Source organism: Eptesicus fuscus, chromosome 19, assembly GCF_027574615.1.
Source record: "Eptesicus fuscus isolate TK198812 chromosome 19, DD_ASM_mEF_20220401, whole genome shotgun sequence".
Classification (NCBI taxonomy): domain Eukaryota; kingdom Metazoa; phylum Chordata; class Mammalia; order Chiroptera; family Vespertilionidae; genus Eptesicus; species Eptesicus fuscus.
This window is the reverse complement of record NC_072491.1, coordinates 1056195-1075000: the sequence shown is the minus strand read 5'-3', so window position 1 is coordinate 1075000 and position 18806 is coordinate 1056195. Positions and strand designations below refer to the sequence as shown.

General features: G+C 68.6%; 1 protein-coding gene, 1 long non-coding RNA gene and 1 other non-coding gene across 8 annotated transcripts in view; 2 read left to right on the top strand and 1 right to left on the bottom strand.

The window, feature by feature from the left end:
* The window catches only part of TSNARE1 (t-SNARE domain containing 1), a 41004-nt gene extending 29454 nt beyond the window's left edge, over positions 1 to 11550 (bottom strand). For 5 of the 6 annotated variants that reach the window (XM_054708641.1, XM_054708640.1, XM_054708646.1 and 2 more), the window contains exons 1-4: positions 11458 to 11550; positions 1895 to 2010; positions 984 to 1061; positions 1 to 69 (exon numbers count right to left, since the gene is read on the bottom strand). The exon at positions 1 to 69 is cut by the window's left edge and continues 1 nt beyond it. In XM_054708641.1, coding sequence (XP_054564616.1) covers positions 1 to 69; positions 984 to 1061; positions 1895 to 1982 — 235 coding nt within the window. In that variant the 5' untranslated portion in view covers positions 1983 to 2010; positions 11458 to 11550. Of the gene's footprint in view, positions 70 to 983; positions 1062 to 1894; positions 2011 to 11434 lie in introns of all 6 variants that reach the window. The other variant, XM_054708642.1, reaches the window with a different exon arrangement.
* A 1028-nt stretch (positions 11551 to 12578) lies between these two features.
* On the top strand, positions 12579 to 13645 carry LOC114228082 (uncharacterized). The gene is made up of 2 exons (XR_008554568.1): positions 12579 to 12692; positions 13068 to 13645. It is a non-coding gene; the product is annotated as an uncharacterized LOC114228082 (long non-coding RNA).
* A 3828-nt stretch (positions 13646 to 17473) lies between these two features.
* Positions 17474 to 17552, top strand: TRNAR-GCG (transfer RNA arginine (anticodon GCG)). The gene has a single exon. It is a non-coding gene; the product is annotated as a tRNA-Arg (tRNA).
* The last annotated feature ends 1254 nt before the right edge of the window (positions 17553 to 18806 follow it).

Sequence of the window (18806 nt, the reverse complement as noted above, 5' to 3'; positions counted from 1 at the left end):
GGCTGTCCCGCAGCTCCTGGGTGTCCCTCGGCGTCCCCAGGGACCGGAGGCCCTGCTCCAAGGAGGTCGCTGCAGAGAAGGGGACCGGGTGAGGACAGAGGTCCCCCCACCAGGGATGCCCAACTCCAGGGTGTGGGCCCCACCCCCCAAGAGGCAGCCGGCAGCCGAGGACACGGTGGCCAGGCCGGGAGACGTCCGTGACCGAGCACCTGCCAGGACACGGGGCAGCAGGGCGGGGCCTCCCGCTGGCCCAGCACCAGCCCAGCTTGCTCGCTCGGTCAGGCCTCGGCAGGGGCCCCGCCCTGAGTCTGAGGAGGGGGCTTCTCCCGCTCCCCGCTCTCCTCCTCTGCCTGCGGCGCTCCTGGCCCGAGGCAGACACCCCCTCCCGCACGGTCCCAGGTCTGCGGGAGCCTCGGGGACGTGACTCTCACCCCCACCCCAGCCCAGTGACCAGGGCGCCGGCCGCGGCCACCGAGGGGCTCTGAGGCACTGCCTCCCAGGACGCGTCCAGGTCACTCGGGCCTGCAGGGCGGGGCACCTGCCGCAGGGGCACGTGCACGTGTGGAGCACACGGGGCCGGGAGGGGGGTCGGGAGGGGGGCCGGGAGGGGGTCGGGAGGGGGGTCGGGAGGGGGGCCAGGAGGGGGGTCGGGAGGGGGGCCGGGAGGGGGGTCGGGAGGGGGGCCGGGAGGGGGGCCGGGAGGGGGGCCAGGAGGGGGGCCAGGAGGGGGGCCGGGAGGGGGGTCGGGAGGGGGGTCGGGAGGGGGGTCGGGAGGGGGGCCGGGAGGGGGGCCAGGAGGGGGGTCGGGAGGGGGCCGCTGACCCGCCGGTGCTCCATCTGGAGACCCTGAGCCGGGCTGCAGGGCGGTCCAGTCGGGGGAGAGGCCACGGGCACACACACACACACACACACACACACACACACCCCCGTCCCCTCAGCCCCGAATGCACGCTGGGCCCCGGGCAGGCCGGGCGGGCACTCACCGCTGGCGCTGATGCGGGAGACACCGGCCGCCGCCTCCTGGAACAGCCCCTGCAGGTCCCTCGGGTCCAGCTGGGTGGCTGCGAGGAGACGGGCGGGGGGGGGGGGGGGGAGGACGTTCACCGCATGCCCGCGGGCCCAGCACCACGGAGCGTGGGCGGTTCAGAGCTGGAGGCCCAGGCCCCCCTTCCCAGCCGGCCCCTGGGTGGGGGGGGGGAGAGATGGGGACGGAGCCCCTGCCCGTGCAGCGCTGAGCGCAGGGGAGAAGCGAGGCCACACCTCGGGGACCTCCGCCAGCAGCCCCTCCGCCAGGCACACGCCAGAGACACGAGAAGCCAGATCCCCACGGAACCGCACACGCCTACACTCACCCCCCCACACCTCACACACACACACACACACACCTCATCCCCCACCTCACACACACACCTCACACACACCTCACCTGTACACGCACAAACACACACACCTCATTCCCCACCTCACACACACACACACGCACAAACACACACACCTCATCCCCCACTTTACACACACACCTCACACACACACACGCACACACACGCGCGCACACACACACGCACCTCACACACACACACCTCACACTCACCCCGCCACACCACACACACACACCTCATCCCCCACCACACCTCACACTCACACACACACACACCTCACACACACACACCTCACACTCACCCCCCCACACCACACACGCGCGCGCGCGCGCACACACACACACACACACACACACACACACGCACTGGGAGCCGCACACAGAGCAAAAGCAGCCACAGAAGGAAGCGAACCACAGGTTCCCCGACAGGCCCGGGGGCGGGGGCCTGAGTGGGCGCCGTGAGGGCACAGCCAAACGGGAACTGCCCCCCCCGCCCCCCCCCCCCGCTCTCCGTACCTAGGGGCTGGTAGCCCTGTCGTGAGGGTCCCCCGAAAGGGCCCCGGCTCCCCAGCCCGCCGCCGCCGGTGATGGATCCGTAGGACATCTTCCCGGGGGCGGCCGCCTCCTCGGGGCTGGAGGAAACGGGGTGGGGGGAATGGGGGGGGTTAGTGCTCAGGGCGCCCACTGCCTGCCACCCGCCCCGCCCCACACCGCTGCGTCCCCACCCCGGCCGGCCCCTGCCCGCCACTCAGCTCCCCTCCTGCCCGAGGTCTGGTGCGGAGACCCTGGAACAGCCCCCCACCCCCACCCCCGCGGGACCCTCAGACACCGCCCCACCCGGCCCCGCGCCCTGCTCTCCACTGAACAAGCCGCCGCCTGGCTCCGGCTCCTGAGACCCCCGGGACCCTCCACAGGGGCTGGGCCCCCTCGGCCACCTGCTGCCTCGGGGGGAAGGGAGGTGGGTGACACGTCCCCGAAAGGAGACACAGAGGCCAGCAGCGAAACCAGGCTCGGCGAGGAGCCCCACGTGCCAGCCCGGGACGCCCGAGCGTGACGGGACCAGGAGCGGTGGCCGGGGCGGCACCAGGCGAGACCTCTGGACCCGGGATGGGACCGCCCGACGGCCGGCCGGGCCAGCGGCTCCGCACCAGGAGGCCGGGCCGGACAGCCCTCAGGTGGGACCTTCCGGGAAGCGGAGCCGCGGCTGCCTGAGCAGGAGGCGCTGAGGGCGGGCGGAGGCTCTGCCCAGCCAGGGGGCAGCCGGCCGGGCGGGGCGACAGAAGGTTCCAGAGAGACCTCCCAAGGAGCGAGGCAAGGGCCCTGGGCGTGGAGGGAGGAGGGCGACGTGGGGGGAGGGCTGGGGTTGTTGCTGAAAAGCACAGAGAACACGACGCCCTCCGGGGACACAGCTGACGGCGCGAGAAAGCACCGGTTCCTTTCACCCCGAGGTCCCGCGTGTGCGGGGCTGGGAGGAGCCCCCACCTGGGCGAGGACGCCACCCGAAACTGCGCTGGGGTGCCGGGGCGTGGGCATGCACACCCCGACTTGCAACCTCACCGGGTGGGCGGCCGTGTCTGCTCAGCACACAGCCCCCAGCTGCCGCGGCCGGAGGGGCCGGAGGGGCCGGAGGGAAGAGGAGCCCCTGGGAGACCACCAGGAGCCACGGGCAGCCGGACCCCAGCCCCCCGCGCCCTGTGCCCGGGCCTCGCCCTCTGCTTCCAGCTGCCCCCTCACCCCCCGCCCCAGCCAGGTCATGCCCGGGCCCTCACCTCTGTCCCACTGGCAGGCGAGGCGCTGCAGCGGCCGGGCGGGGGAGGGGCCGCAGCCAAGGCGGCGGGAGCCACGCAGAGCCAGGCCATCTGGGTGCCAGGAGCGGCCCGACCGCCCCACGCTCCGGACACAGTCACAGGCACAATGTCGCTCCCAGGAACCCTCCTACTGCGCGGCTTCCGTGGCCGCCCCGGCTGCCCGCCTCCTCCGGCCTCGTGCCCCCGGCTGGCGCCTGCTGTCCCTGGCACCGTCCCCACAGGGGAGGGAGCCGCCGTCCCCGGGCCGCCGGACCTGAGCACAGGGCGGCAGAGGGCGCGAGGGGCCTGGGCCAGCAGCACCGCCCTCGCCGGCACAGAGCCCCTGCCTCGAGGGGCCCGGACGGGGCGCCAGGGCCAGGGCCGGATGGGACAGGGCCTGGGGGTCAGCCCTCCTGTCCTTCCGAGACCAGGACGGTGACCGGCGGCTTGCTCCCACGCCCCACAGCCAGCTGGGCGCCGTGTTCACTGCATTCCCTCCAGGCCTGGCACCCTCAGGGAAGTGCCCTGCAGCGACCGCCTGGGCCCGGCCCAGCCCGGCTCCAACCCCACCTGGGCCCTGGGAGGCAGGGGCCTGGGCTGTGTTGCTTAGAGACAGCAGCTCCCAGGGCGGGCAGGAGGGCACGGCGCCCAGCCCATCCGGTCCGCGCTGTTCCCGGTGACGCACCACCCAGCCGCCCGGCCACCTGCCCCAGGGCGCCGACCCCTGCCCCAGGGAGAGGACACCTGGCCCGGGGTGCGGACACCTGCCCCGGGGAGCGGGCACCTGCCCCGGGGAGCGGACACCTGCCCCGGGGAGCGGGCACCTGCCCCGGAGAGAGGGCACCTGCCCCGGGGAGCGGACACCTGCCCCGGGGAGCGGGCACCTGCCCCGGGGAGCGGGCACCTGCCCCGGGGAGCGGGCACCTGCCCCGGGGAGCGGGCACCTGCCCCAGGTCAGTCTCAGTCGTTGAGAAGCCCACAGGCTGCACCGAGGCCACCTGGGCCCAGAGCGCCCTCCACGGCCAGCCACCCGCACCCACCAACACGCTTCAGTCACACACTATGACCTGGGGGTGGGCGCCTTGGAAACTCGGGGTGAAGGTCACATCCTGGTCACACCTGGCGCCCAGGCAGCTGTGCCAAGTGGAAAAGATGTCTGGGACAGGATCGGGGTCACAGGGACCCCACGACGATGACGCACACCTTCCAGGAGTCCGGGGTGTGGGGTGTGGGCAGAGGCATGCCCTCACCCAGCTGGAAGCCCAGCTTTCGGAGACTCAGAGAGGGCACTGACTTAGCCCAAGGCAGGAGACAGACAGACAGGACCCCGGGCCGCGGCCGCCCTGCCCCGGCCCCTCCCTCCTCCCTGCTCCCTCCACAGCGCCCCCCACACCAGGCACCCCGGTCTCAGGTCCGCCTCACACTGGTCCTCCCCCTGGACCAGGAGCCACGGAGAGGGGACCACATGCTCCTGGCTCCGTACAGTCCCCCCTCCCCTCTGCCTCCTCTCCCCTCCCCTCCCTTCCCCCTCCCCTCTCCTCCCCGTCAGTGGAGCCCGGAGGCACGTGTGTGACTCAGTTACATCTCGCACAGACGGGGCAGGCGTGGCCACGCGTGACCACCAGGCACACCCGCTCGCACCAGCTGCGTGTGGGCGGCTGCACTGCCTCGCCGCTCTGTCCCCTCAGACGCTGCGACGCCCACAGCAGGACGCGCCCCAGCACACAGACCCGGGGACACAGGAGCTCGGAGCAGGCTGCTCCCAGGAGGGGGTCAGGGCCCCAGGAGGGAGCCTAGAACTTTCTGTCCCAGGAAGAGGGAGGGCGTGCTCGAGGGACGGGACCTCTCGGACGCGCACGGGCCCGCGGGAGAGTGCCAGGGGCTGACCCGGGCAATCCAGCAGGATCGCCCACAGGGAGAGGAAGAACCATCGCCCCCCCGGCCATGAGCACCGAGTCCGCAGCGTCACAGGTGAGGAAGACGGGGGAGCGGGCGGCCCCTCGGAGCAGAGACCGGCCTCAGGGAGGAGCGCGACCCTCACACAGCAGCTGACGCAGGCAGAGCCCGCGGGGCAGGGAGTGGGCGCCGGTGAGTAACCGGAGAGTCACAGCCTCCGCTCCGTCCCCGGGGGCTTGTCAGTTACAAGCGGAAAGCAGCCACCGCAGAGGAGACGCCTGGCAGACGCCACCTCAGCCGACGTCACTGGCGATGAACAGCCACCGTCGAGGCCTCCTGGCGCCAGGCGCCCAGGACACGGCCCACTTCTGTGACCCCCCGCCCGACGCCCACCCGTGGTGAGAACTCGGAAACCCCGCGAGAGGCCGCGGAGCTGTCCCCAGACGGGGCCGCAGAGGGCAGGCCTCGGCCCGGCGGCGTGGCTCAGAGGTCCAGTGTCGACCTACGAACCAGGAGATCACAGCTCGATCCCCAGTGGGGGGCGTGCAGGAGGCAGCCGATCAACGATGCTCTCTCATCACTGACGTTTCTGTCTCTCTCTTCCTCTCTGAAATCAAAATATATTCTTTAAAAACAAGACCTCAAATTCATTCACCGTGAAGGAGAGGCGGGTGCCGGTGGGAAGCTGGGCCACGCCCGGGTGACGGGCGCGTCCCTCGGGGGCAGCTGGGCGTGTGGTCCCAGCAGGAGAGCGTCCCCGTGGCCCGCAGCACCGAGGCGTGGAGCCAGGCTGCTCTCTCCGCACGTGGCAAACATGGAAACCACCTGCACTTCCACCCACAGGACCGGGAAACCGACCCTCACACGCACACCCGACCGGCTCTCTCGTCCAAGAAAAAGAGCCGCGCTCCTGCTGATCTAGAAAGATCTCCGGTCGTTTGGTTTTGGCCACAGGAGTAACACGAGGGCGTAGGAACGTGCTGTGACGTGGCGTGGGAGAGGAAAGGAGACAAAGTGCACTCTGCATGCGGCTGACCCGCACGTGGCGGGCTGTGCGTGGGGATGCGTGTACCCGTGTGGATCTGGGAGGCCGGATAAGGGACCCAACAGGACGCCGCAGGCTCACGTGCGGCCGGTCCACACCCTGGAACGGGACTGGTAATGAGAATGAGCTACGGTACGTGATGACCTTGAGAAATAGGCGGGAACCCTGCCACGGCCACGCCGTCCCCGAGGGTACACGTTAGCCGGCTGTGCAGACAGCATCCTGCAGTGGGCGTGGCTATGAGGGCACCAGGGCGGGGCCTGCAGACGGACAGCCTGCATTCTGACGGCCCCGAGGGCGTCCCGGGTGAACTTGAACTTCACTTTGCAGACACCATGGGGACACGGTCCAGGGGACACGGGGTGGCTGGGGTTATTGACACTGCACGTCAGCGGACAGGCATCTCGAAGCGTTAAACCCAATAACAAAGACACCAGCGGTGCTGAGGCTGCTGGGGGGCAAAGGTCATCATCAACCTGACTGACCTCCCAGGCACCTCCCCTGGAACACGGGGACCAGAGGGAGGCCAGCCAGCAGGCCCCGCCTCCCCGCACGGGCCCTGGAGGAGGACGGGGGCCGCGGGAAGGGTGGCCTTGGGGCTCTGCTCCCAGCCCTGCTCTGTCAGGGTCCCCACACGTCCCCGCCTGCCCGGCCAGCTCTCCAACCTGGAGCCCGAAGAGTGAGCTGCAGGCCCGGGAGCCCCTCCTCCCACAGTGCAGAGTCCAGGGCCAGCTCCCTTTTGCTCGGAGCACCTGCTCAGGCCCCGCCCACCGTGCGGGCAGTGCCCCTCACCTCTGCGGGCACCTGGGCTGTGGAGGTGCCCAGCCCCTCAAAGGCCCAGCAAACAGTGCTGCTGGCTGAGCAACAGCCCTTTCCAACTGCAAGCCGGAGCCCCCGCAGTGCGTACTGAGCACCTACTGTGTGCTCTTCCTGTCCCCGGGCCACAGGGACAGAAAAGACTCAGGGGCCCAGGTGGAGTACACGGGAGCCCAACACAGACCACGACAACGCCACGAGGGACCTGCGTGTGAGGCTGCGAGTCTGCGGCCCTCCCGGCGACACGGAAGGACTGGGGCCAGCAAGACCGGCAGGCAGGGTGCTAGGTGGGGGCAGAGAGCTGACACCCAGGGCGCTCGGGCAGCCAGGACACGGCCCGCAGGTCAGCCAGGGAGGAGGCGGCGCCCGGGGCACAGCGGGGAGCGAGCACAGAGCTGCCCTTGGCAAGGAGAGCAGGACCGTGAAGGGTGAGAGACGGGGACAGAGTGTCCGCCCGGCAACTGAAGGCTTTCCGGACCCGGAACAGACAGCAGGAGACCCTCCTCCCCGCCCCCGCCCTCGGGTCAGTGCTGGGCAGTGGGCACCGGCGGAGGGAGGCGGAGGGTGAGCCAGCTCATTGGCGCAGCTCCCAGCCCCGGGCTCCGGGCAGCCACGCCCAGGAAGAGGCCGCTGGGCTGTTGGGCGTGGGAGAGGGATCTGGGCTGCGGGTTTTGAAAAGACGTCCCTGCCGAGGACTTGGCGGGATGGACACGGGCCCCGTGGAGGTGGAGGGCAGCCAAAGGTGCCGGGCCAGGCAGGGGGCACCGCCGCTGCCAGTGCCCTGAGGAAACCGGACGCCCCATCTGCCCCAGAGGACACCCCGCCTGCTTCACCACCACCCGCACCCCCATGCCCAGCTTCCCGGTCAGTGTAGGCTCGGCCTGCACCCCAGACCACACCCAGGGTCTGGCTTGGCAGACAGGACAGACTGATGTGGACAGGCGAATGCCTGAGCATGGCACCCGGCCCCAAACCCCCAACTGCTTGACTCGGTGACCAGACACCGCCCCACGAGTCAGGGAGAGCCAGCCACAGCCCCCGGGTGAGCTTTGCCACCCACCGCCACCCGGCCTCCCCGGGCACACGGCCGCCTCCCCGGGGACCAGCCCGCCTCTCCGTGGGAAACACTCCGGGCCGGCGGCCTCCCTCGCCCTCGGCCTGGGCTCTCCGTGAGGAGCCATCCCCGAGGGGAGAGGCCGGGAGTGAGTCTAAAGCAGTGACCGACGTCCTCGGACTCACGGCACCTTCCCCGGTGCACGCTCTCCCAGCCGGGCCTCCGGGAGCAGCAGAGCGGGGATGCCGGGGCCGGAGCGCTGGGTGCAAATCCCGCCCGGTCCCCACGGGCCGTGACTCTGTTAACCTTTTGCACTCGGATGTCGAGTGTGACTCGACACGGTTAGCATTAGAATAAAGGAATCGAGAAAAAAGCAAGCGAGTGCAAAGGGTTAAGTTACTCAGCCCTGACCTGCTGGCCTAGCGAGGGCCTGGCAGACACCAGGTCAGCTCTCCTGCCTCCCGCTAACCCCCCTCAGAGCAGGCCACGCCCTTCCACGGGGCAGAGCACGTGGGAGCCGAAGGGTCGCTCAGCAAGGGCAGCTGTGCCCCGGGCAGCCTCCCGTGCCCCACCAGCCAGGTCTCCAAAGGCCCTGAGCCACCGTGTCCGTGTTGGCAATGGCGATGACATCACCCCTCCCCTCCCCCTCCCACTCCCCCTCCCCTGTGGCTGCAGGATCAGGCAGGTCGGGGCTCGGGGAACGAGCTGATGAGGGACATCGGTCAGGACCCTATGGCTAAGATGCTGCAATGCTGCATGGGGGACGGGGGGGCTCCCTGTTCCCATGCCAGGGCGCTAACGCAGTCAGGGTGGGCCCATCCTTCTCCCCGGGGAAATCAGAGGCACAGACAAGAGGCCACCACCCCACCCCGGGCATGTGGAGTGCCTCCCAGGTGGCTGGCACTGGCTGCTCGGCTGGTGTCGGGCACCTGACCGGGCGGCCAGGGCTTGGCTGGCTCATCTTCCCCTGTGGGCAGGCCTGTGCGGGCTGCAGGGCTGGGCTGGCTGCGCTGGCTGCTCCCCGCGGTTTCCCCGGGAGGCTGTCGGCTGGAACTCATTATGTTCTTGAAAGTCGGCTCTGTGCGCCGGCGCTGAGGGCAGTCCTCTCGGATTCATCTGGTTCCCGCCGACCGCCCAGCGCTGCCTGAGCGTCTGCTGGGCCCGTGAGCGGAGGGTGAGGAGGAGCCACGGGAGAGACGAGCAGAGCTGGAGGATGAGCGGGCCGTGGGCATAAATGCGGGTGCGCCCACCCCAGCGGGCAGGGACAGGGAGTCCAAGGGCGTTGCCAGCAGAGGGCCTGGCATCGGCACTCAGGCTGGTGAGGACACACATGGACGTGCCCGGCCAACATGGCCCAGTGGTTGAACGTTGACCTATGAACCAGGAGGTCAGTGTGATTCCCGGTCAGGGCACGTGCCTGGGTTGTGGGCTCCATCCCGTGTCGGGACGTGCAGGAGGCAGCCAGCCGATCAATGATTCTCATCACTGATGTTTCTCTCTCTCTCCCCCTCTCCCTTCCTCTCTGAAACCAATAAAAATATTTTTTTAAAAACACACACACATGGGGTGTGCAGGAAACTGCACTTCTGCTCTGCCGGGGCCATGAAGCCAGTCGGGGAGGATGTGGCTGGAGTGACAGGCAGGAGCCAGACCCCGGCCTTCACGCTGCAGGAGAGGCGGGGAAGGACTTGGGCACGCCTGCCCACCCCAAGCCCACGCGCTCCTGTGCCTGGGCACCCAACGCAGGGCCTGCAGAGGAGCACGCACCCAGGTGAGCTGCCTGGACACAGGGCGTCCAGGCCACAGAGGGAGAGAGTGTTGGTGGTCCGACGAAGGCCCCGCTTCCTCCAGGAAGCCTCCCGGGGTTTGCCCATCTCCCACAGCCATTGGCAATCACGACGCGGCTCCTGACCTACACTGGCCTTGGCAGGCATTTGCCGCGCCAGATTCGTACCAAGGACTTACAACTGGGAGGCTCACCACGGGAAAGCACTGTTAAAATGGGCCGAAACAGCCCAGCCGGCATGGCTCAGTGGCTGAGCGTCAGCCTATGAAGCAGAAGGTCACGGTTCGATTCCTGGTGTGGAGCGTGCAGGGGGCAGCCAGCCGATCAATGATTCTCTCTCATCATTGACATTTGTCTCTCTGTCCCTCTCTCTTCCGCTCTGAAATCAATAAAAATGTATTTCTTTAAGAGGCCGAAACACTCCAATACCGACACACTTCATCCGTATCCTTCACCCTAACACTTGGTCCACGCTTGGGGTGCAGAACTCCCAAGCCTGCTTCCCAGGGACTGAAGATAAAGCAGACACCAGCATGGGGCGACACGGACAGGACATGAAACACTGGACAGGAGACGCCCTGAGGCAGGACGCAAGCAGGGAGAGGCGGGTCAGGAAAGGGAGCCGGGCCGGCTCCGATGGGAGCGGGCAGGTGAGGAAGTGTAACCGGGCAAACCAGGGTCCGGCCGCCTGTCACTATTCGAGCCAACTGAGCAGAGACGGAGCGGGGTGACTCCTAGATGAGCGTTTATTCCAGTCCTGGGGCAGCGTGGGGGGCAGGCCCTCCACAGGCATCCGCTCTGCACCCCAAGCCGCTGCTTACTGGGTGGGAGGAGGGAGGTTACACGGGAGCAGGAATGACAGGCCAGGGGGGCGGGGGTGGGGGCTGGGGTGGGACTCCACTGTTTGGGCAACAAGGCTGTTAATCTCTCCCGGACAGTAGGCGGTTCTTGACTGGGGATGGACCGCGCTCCAAGGCTGACTCCCAGGTCCAAGGCTGACTCCCAGGTCCCGGGGCGCACAACTCCCAGCCGGGTTAGCCTGTGCTTTCTTCAACCAGAACAAAACAATCAGGGTTAACAGAGCAGAGGGATGCTTCTGCTGTTCTTAGCTCGGCAGTCCCCAAGGTTCTCCTTCGGCCGAACCGAACCGAGGGGAGGAGCAGGTGCGGCTGGGTGGCTGCAGGCCCCGCCCAGCAGCCCGGCGCGCGGGACTTTCGGCGGCGGCGGCCAGAGTCCCACACCCGCGCCCCGCGAGGCCAGTGGCCACCACACCGGACGGCGCAGAGTCCCAGGGCAGCGACACGGTGTGACGTGGGAGACCCTGGAGGCCGCCCGGGCGGAGGCACAAAGCCGAGTCCCCCGGCGGCTCCGGGGCGCCAGGCCCCAGCCCCCGCCCGCAGCTCCACCTAGAGAGCCAGACGGAGGAGGGCGGGAGGCGCGGAGGGGAGCGCACGGGGCCCGGCTCTCCCTCCAAGGCTGCTCCCGCGCGGGGGGCCGAGGCTGGGGGTGGCCCGGCGCCCCGACACCCTGAGCCCTCCAACCCCGCTGCGGGGGGGCGGGGTAGCCCGACGCACGCGCCCTGGGCTGGGTCCCCGCCCCGCCGACTGCCCCTCCGCCCCACTCCCACCCTCCCCGGCCTTGGACAGCGCGCCCTCCGGGCCTGCTCGCCCACCTCGCCGCGCGCCGCCGCCTCACCTGGGCCTGGGCAGCTCGCGGGCGCGCACCGTGCGTTCCCGGCGGGAGGAGCGGCGCGGGGGGCGGGGCCGGCACCCAAACCGCACGCGTCGGCCCCGCCCGTGAGGCCTAACGCCGAGAGGCCACGCCCCCCCGGCGCCAGGCGTCAGCCAATGGCCGTCCGAGCTGCGGACGCGCCGGGGACATAGTGCACGAGGGACTACAAGTCCCAGAGTGCCCCGCGCCTGTAGCCGGAAACGGCCTGGGAGGGCAGCCGGCTGGGCCTCTGAGCCCTCTTCCCCTAGCGCCCAGCCCTGGGAGCAGGCGGGTTCCTGTCACGGCCCAGCCTCAGTCTCTCCTCATCAGGGGTGAGGTGACCTTGAAGGTGAAGTTGGCACGAGCCAGGCCTCCAGTACCTTCAGTGGCGGCCCCTCCTCCGCGCAGCTGCAGCACAGGGCGCCCTCCCTCCCCGCTCTGCCTGGGGGGCCTCCAGCCCAGGGCCACCCTCCCCCCAGGACTGCGCCCCTCCCTCCTGGTGACAGCGGAGGAAGGGCCTGGGGCCTGTGTGCCCGTGGGCTCGCACCCCGCATGCTCGTCTCCGAGCCCCCAGGGGAGCCAAGAGCCACACCTGGGGCAGGAGAGGCGCACACCCTGACCGAGGGCCTCCTGGCTGCTGCCATCCCCACACCCTCCTCCTCGCCCAGGTCCAGGCAGCCTTCTGACACCTGCTGGCCGCCCTCAGCGGGGCCTGCCGAGCTCCAGCGGGGCAGACCCACACGCCTTGGCCAAGGCGGACGCGGGATTGTCACCACACGCCAATCCATGTCCACGGCGGGCTGAGCCGGGCAGCCCCCGGGCGCCCTGGACCAAGTGCCCCCACAGACTCACCAGGCAGGGAGGCAAGGCCCTGCTTCCGCCCCTCCCAGTGGGCAGGGCCGCTGGGTGCATCCCGGCACCACCGCCCATGCAGGTGTGGGTGCTCCCCGCTGGGATGGGCTCCTCGAGGGCAGTCTGTGTGTTTGCCCCCCCCCCCGCCGCCCCCGGGGGTCAGCGGGGTGCCTGGCACACAGTGTGGCCTCAGGAGCAGTGAGGAGTGAGACAGGGACTTATTTTTCACAGGGTTCCCCCCCCCCCCGCCCCCCGGTAACCTGGCCTGTGTTCCAACCACAAACCGGCCCGTTTTGCTGTGTGATGTTGACCAGTGATGCCGTGTCCGGGCTGTTCTCCAGAGCTTCATGGAGGAGCTGACAGACCTGGTGAGGGCTGTGGGGGAGGGTGGCCCGGGGGCTCATCACCGCACAGGGGCATGTCAGGAGGCGGTGCGTGCTGGGGAGGGGCGGCCCCGGCTCCGCACCCCCTGGGGGTCTGGCCTCCAGCCGTTGGAGACCAGCGGAGTCACAGCGCCAGGCTCTAAGGAAGGCGTGTGTGGTCCTGTCCGGTGAAGGAGTTGGCCACCGTCCCGGGAAATGGCAGAGGCTGCTCGCCCTCCATCCTCCGCCCTCCGTCCCTGAGGGAGGAGGCAGCTTCACGCCCACCCGGCCACCCGGGCCTGCTACCTGGCTCGGTGTCCCCCTCCCCCTCCTCGCCAAACCTGACCTCATCCTGTTCACCGTGACTTGTTCATTCAACAGCCTTGTCTTCCGCTGTCAGGCCTGGGGACGCAGGACATTATTCCCGGGATGTCGAAAAGCCTTCCCGGAGAAGGGGCATCTGTCCTGGTCGGAACCGGCTCTTCCTCCTCCTTGCTGTGTGACCCTGAGCAAGCCCCTCGACCTCTCTGGGCCTCAGTTCCTCCGCAGTGAAAGAAGCATGGCCCCACCCAACACCACTGACCAACAAAGAGCCATTATCTCCTGTCGCCCACCCACCCACCCACAGGTGACCTTGACCCAGGGCTCTGGGGTGGGGAGGCCACACGCAGCCTCCGCCCAGCCCCCACCCATTTCTCAGCCGTGAACAAGTCCAGAGGCACCGAGAAGAAAGGGGGAGGGGTCTGGGGTCTGTCCCAGAGTGGGGGTGGGATCTGGGCTGGAATCTGCCACCCCCGCCCCCCGTGGCGCTGCCCCTCTGGCTGCTCACAGCCTCTCCCCGGTGACCGTGGCCAGCGCCAGGGGTGGGAGGCACCGGGCATATTGACTGTATTTGGTGATCATCTCTGTATTTATAGGGCTGGATGGGGATAAAAATAAAGTGAGGAGGAGCCGCGTGAGTCACTGTGAGCGTTTCACAGTGTGGGCTCTGCCTCTCCCGCTGGAGACAGGAGCAGGGTCCCACCACCACCCCTGCGTCTCCGCCCCAGGCCTCCCCGCAGCCAAACCTGTGCCAGGGGCTGTGCAGTGAGGTCAGAGTCAGTGTGACCAGGGTCAGGGCTCAGGGTGTGACCAGGGTCAGGGCTCAGGGTGTGACCAGGGTCAGGGCTCAGGGTGTGACCAGGGTCAGGGCTCAGGGTGTGACCAGGGTCAGGGCTCAGCGTGTGACCAGGGTCAGGGCTCAGCGTGTGACCAGGGTCAGGGCTCAGGGTGTGACCAGGGTCAGGGCTCAGCGTGTGACCAGGGTCAGGGCTCAGGGTGTGACCAGGGTCAGGGTTCAGCGTGTGACCAGGGCCAGGGCTCAGAGTGACCAGGCTCAGGGCTCAGCATGTGACCAGGGTCAGGGGTCAGTGTGTGACCAGGGTCAGGGCTCAGTGTGTGACCAGGGTCAGGGGTCAGCATGTGACCAAGGTCAGGGCTCAGGGTGTGACCAGGGTCAGGGGTCAGCATGTGACCAGGGTTAGGGCTCAGTGTGTGACCAGGGTCAGGGCTCAGTGTGTGACCAGGGTCAGGGATCAGCATGTGACCAAGGTCAGGGCTCAGGGTGTGACCAGGGTCAGGGGTCAGCATGTGACCAGGGTCAGGGCTCAAGGTGTGACCAGGGTCAGGGGTGAGGGCCAGGGTCAGGGCTCAGGGTGTGACCAGAGTGAGGGCCCAGCGTGTGACCAGGGTCAGGGCTCAGGGTGTGACCAGGGTCAGGGGTGAGGGCCAGGGTCAGGGGTGGGGAAGGTGTGACCAGGACGGGGAGCCGAGGGGGGCGTAGCTGGGGGTGAGGAAGCTGCTCCTGGTTGTGGAGGTGGTTGAACACACGGAACCCTGGGGGCTGCACGTGTGAGCCGGTTTCGTCGTCTGGGGTGAGGGCCTCAGACCCGGGTGGCGGGCTGTAGGCGCGTTCCTGTGGGCGGTTGGGTGCAGGCCGGTGCCCTCAGAGGCACGGGTGTCCTTGTCACGATGACGTGGCAGACGGTGATGCCGGGCCCCCCAGCACCGCTCCCCCCTCCTGTTGCTTCCCCGGCTCCCACCTCTCTGCCTGCGCCCCTGCTGTTCCCTGTCCCCCATCGGCTCTCTGAGGGCAGAGCCCCCCCCCCCCCCCCCGCATTAGACTGGCAGCCTCCAAAGCGAACCAGGACGGAGCCTGGTGTGTATGGAGCACCCACTGTGCGTGACCTCGGCTGTGGGTCAGGGTCAGGGCTGTGGGCCGCACACACCGCGCCCGTGAGGTGCCGACATTTGCCCCCGTGCAGGTGGGGCGTCGGAGGCCAGTGGGGGGGTCTGAATCCAGCCTGGCCCTCTCCTCGGGTCTGCACCGCTCTGCACCCTCAGAGGGCACCGCGGGCCCGGGGGCGCGGAACCAGGGCAGGAACCTCCCGGGTCCCAGCCGGCGGGCCCGGGTGGGGGTGACCGGGAGGCCGGACTCGGGTGCCAGCCGGGCAGCCGCCAGCGGGCTGTGCTGACCCCTCCTGGGAGGAAGGACTTGCTAATTGATTAAGTGACACTTTGGCTCCTGACGGCCAGGAGCGAACGGCGCCCAGGGCTGAGGATCTGGGGCGAGGCGAGGAGGGCAGCGTGGGCGGCGGGTCAGGCGGGGGGTGGGGGGGGGAGGCGGGGGTGCCCTCCCTGCTGCCACGTGGCCACTTCCAGCTCAGGCAGCCGCCTGGGACCCGAGGGACAAGACAGGACCGCGCGGGGCAGGCTAGGGCTGGGGGTGCTGGGCCGCCCGCCTCCGAGGGGAGCCCCCCGGACGCCGCTGGGCGAGGACGGGGCAGAGCAGGGGGCCCAGGGGAGCCGACCGGGAGCCTGGAGCACCGCGTCCACACTCTCCAGCCAGCCAGGCGGCCCCCCTCCCCGGGCAGCGGCTCCGGGTCAGGGCGCTGAGGCTCCCACAGATGGGGGAGAGGGAGCTGCAGGGCAGGGACAGCCGGGTCCTGAGGACAGAGCGGGGCACAGGGAGGGGGGGGGCTGGGCACGGTGTGCGTGGACGTGGCGGGCTGGGGCTGGGACCCTGGCTGCTAAGCCCCAGGACACAGCGGCCTCCGTCGGCCCCGCGGGAGATTCGCGGGCAGCGCCTCGCACCTTCCGGCGTGAAGAGCACAGCGGGACCTCACACGGTCCCGAGGCTGCTCATGGCGCCCACACGTACCGGCCACTCCTCCCCTCCAGCCGACACAGTGACAGACACACAGGCACACATGTGACAGGCATGTGCATGTGCGCTTACACCCATGAGGCTTGCACACCGCTTGCGTGTTTCTACTCGCATGCAGTGTGCACGGCAGGTGTGTTTGCTTATACAGATGTCCATGACCGTGGGTGCCTATGTGTAGATGCACATGCGTGCACATATGTGGTGTGCACAGGCATGTATATGTCTGTGTGTACACACAGGAAACCCTATTCTTAGTGTGTGTGCGTGAGACACATGTATATGAGCATGCATGTGTGTGCACAGGTGCACATGAGCAGCACCCACATGTGCATGTATGTATGCATGGGTTATGCACAGGCACATGCCAAATATAGGTTGCACACACAGGCACACGCCAAGACATCGACTCTCCTAGCACCGGGGACATGGTGAGCCAGGGCCCGGCCAGACCGGGGGTGCCCTGCCCACCCCCTCAGTTTCTGAAGTGTGGCTTCCGGAGGTGGGAGGTTGGCACGCAGACGTCCTGGGACCTGGTGTGCCGCACCCCAGAGGCGGGTGGCCGATCGGCTGTCGGGGAGTCAGGCAGCCCCCCCATCCTGGCGGTGGGTGCAGTGCCACTGCACTGGGAGGGGCCGCCTGGCTGCAGGGCCTCGTGAGGCTGGGGGAGGGGAAGTCCCAGCAGCCCCGGCCCAGCTGGGCCCTGACCCGCCCTGAGCGGGAGAGCGGAGCAGGGAGCAGTCCCGCGTCCTTTCTCCTGGGGTGTTGGGAAGTCGCCGCCCACCTCCTCAGGCCTGGGGAGCTGTTCTTCACGCGTCTAAATCTGGGGCCTCAGGTGCCAGGGCTGCGGGCACTAAGGAGGTCGGGGGGGTGGGGAGCCCCCCAGCCGTGGCCCCGTTAGTGACCCACATCTCCGCCTGCCCGCTCTGGGCACCGCGGGAGGGCGAGCTGCTGAGATTCAGGGCGTGTGTGGGCGTGGGCGTGTGCTGAGCCTGCCACATCCTCATGGCTGCCCTGGGGCGCCCAGGCCCCCTCCTCCCCACACCCACCCGGGTAGCTGGGCTCTGGGCCCTGGACTTGGGTTGGGCTGAGCCCACAGGGGAGCCTCTGTCAGGCCCGGGTACCCCCCCCCCCACCCCCCAGCACAGGCTCCTCTCCGAGTCACACTCCTGTCGCCCACCCTCCAGCCATCAAGTCCTCCAGCGACACCCAGCTCACCACTGAGCCACCCTGGCCTGGGGCTGACTGTGTGATGGTGGCCTGGAGGCGCACAGACAGGAGTAAAGGGACTGGCCGCCGGCACCATGACCTTGGGGGACCAGAGCTGAGGCTGAGCCTGCCCACCCCCAACCCCCCACCCCTACCCCCTCAGAAGACATGCCCTGGATTCCCACCACCCACCTGACATCAGCATCATCCCGCCCCGCCCGCCGCCAGCCCCACCTTCCCCTCTTCTGAGGCCCCGTGTCCTCCTCAGACCCAGCCCCGCATCCCCACCAGCCCCCGCCAGCCCCACCTCTTCTCATCGCCGTCACATCACATGGTGTGGCCGCCGCCATCGACGGCCTCTAAAAGCGGGTCTCAGGCCCTGGCTGGTGCGGCTCAGTGGATAGAGCGTTGGCCTGCGGACTGAAAGGTCCCGGGTTCGATTCCCGGTCAGGGCACATGCCCTGGTTGCAGACTCGATCCCAGTAGGGGGCGTGCAGGAGGCAGCCGATCAGTGATTCTCTCTCAACATTGATGTTTCTATCTCTCTCCCTCCCTCTCCCTTCCTCTCTGAAATCAATAAAAATATTTTTTTAAAAAAAAAAAGGAAAAGTGGGCCTCAGCTACGAAGTCGCCAGGGGCCCTGCGGGCCTCGCCTGTGCCTGGCCAGCCCTGCCCTGGTCCCCACCCCACGCCCAGGCCGCCCCCTCCGCCAAGTCCCGGAACGAACGCTAATGGGAGCTGGCGGCCGGCGCGGCTGCGTCGCTGTCTGTTTATCTTCCCTCTTGGCGTGTAACTCCTTTCCCTCTGAATTGGCCTGGGGATTCGCGCACCCTCCTGCTCCTCGCGGCCGCCTTAATTATCTAATTTGTAATGTTTCATCTCCCCTTCCTTTCATCTTCCCCCGAACACCCCGACGGTTAGGGTAAATGTGTGTTTTTAATCTCGAGGTGCCCAATTCCGTCTGGCAGGCAGGTTCCGCCATTCACCAGCGCGTCTCCATCCGAGCTGCATTCCCGGCCACCGGTCACCCGGCCTCCCGCCCCCCTGCCGGCCGCCGTGTGGGAGGGGCTGGGCCTGCACCCGGGACCTGGGAGGTCCGCTCTGGAGAGGCCATGGCCCCGCCGTGGGCCCGCGAGCCGCAGTGAGCCTGGCGCCGGCACGCGGGCGGAGGAGGCAGGAGCAGGTGCGTCCGCCCTGGGGCGAGGAGGGGGGTAAGGAAGCCGCAGAGGAATGGGGGTTGTTGGGGGTCTAAGGAGCTGTACCTCGCATCTTACTGTCTCTCCACGTCTGGACTCATTCCGGCCTCTCAGACGGTGCTGGGGAAGGCAGGCCTGGCCCGGCCCTGAGCTAGAGGCTGACACGGACGCTGAAATAAGGATGCCCCGGCCTCGCCCGGACCGGGGAGCAGACCGCCGAGCTGAAGGGGCTGCCGGAGAGCAGGACGGGGCAGTGCTGAGAGGGACCACCGCCCGCCCTCCCCGAGCTCCAGCTGGAGCGGGTGGGAGGAGCCACTGCAGAAGGACAGGGCCCGTCAGCCAGCCCCTGGCTCGGGAAGCACCGAGGAAAAGCCACCAGACTCTTGTTCCTGGAGCCGTGAGTCATCCAGACCAGGCAGATCTATTCTCTTAATCATCATCAGTGTCACCTCTGTCATCACCAGAACCAACGGCACCACTGTCACACCAACTTCACCATGAGCAACACCGCCA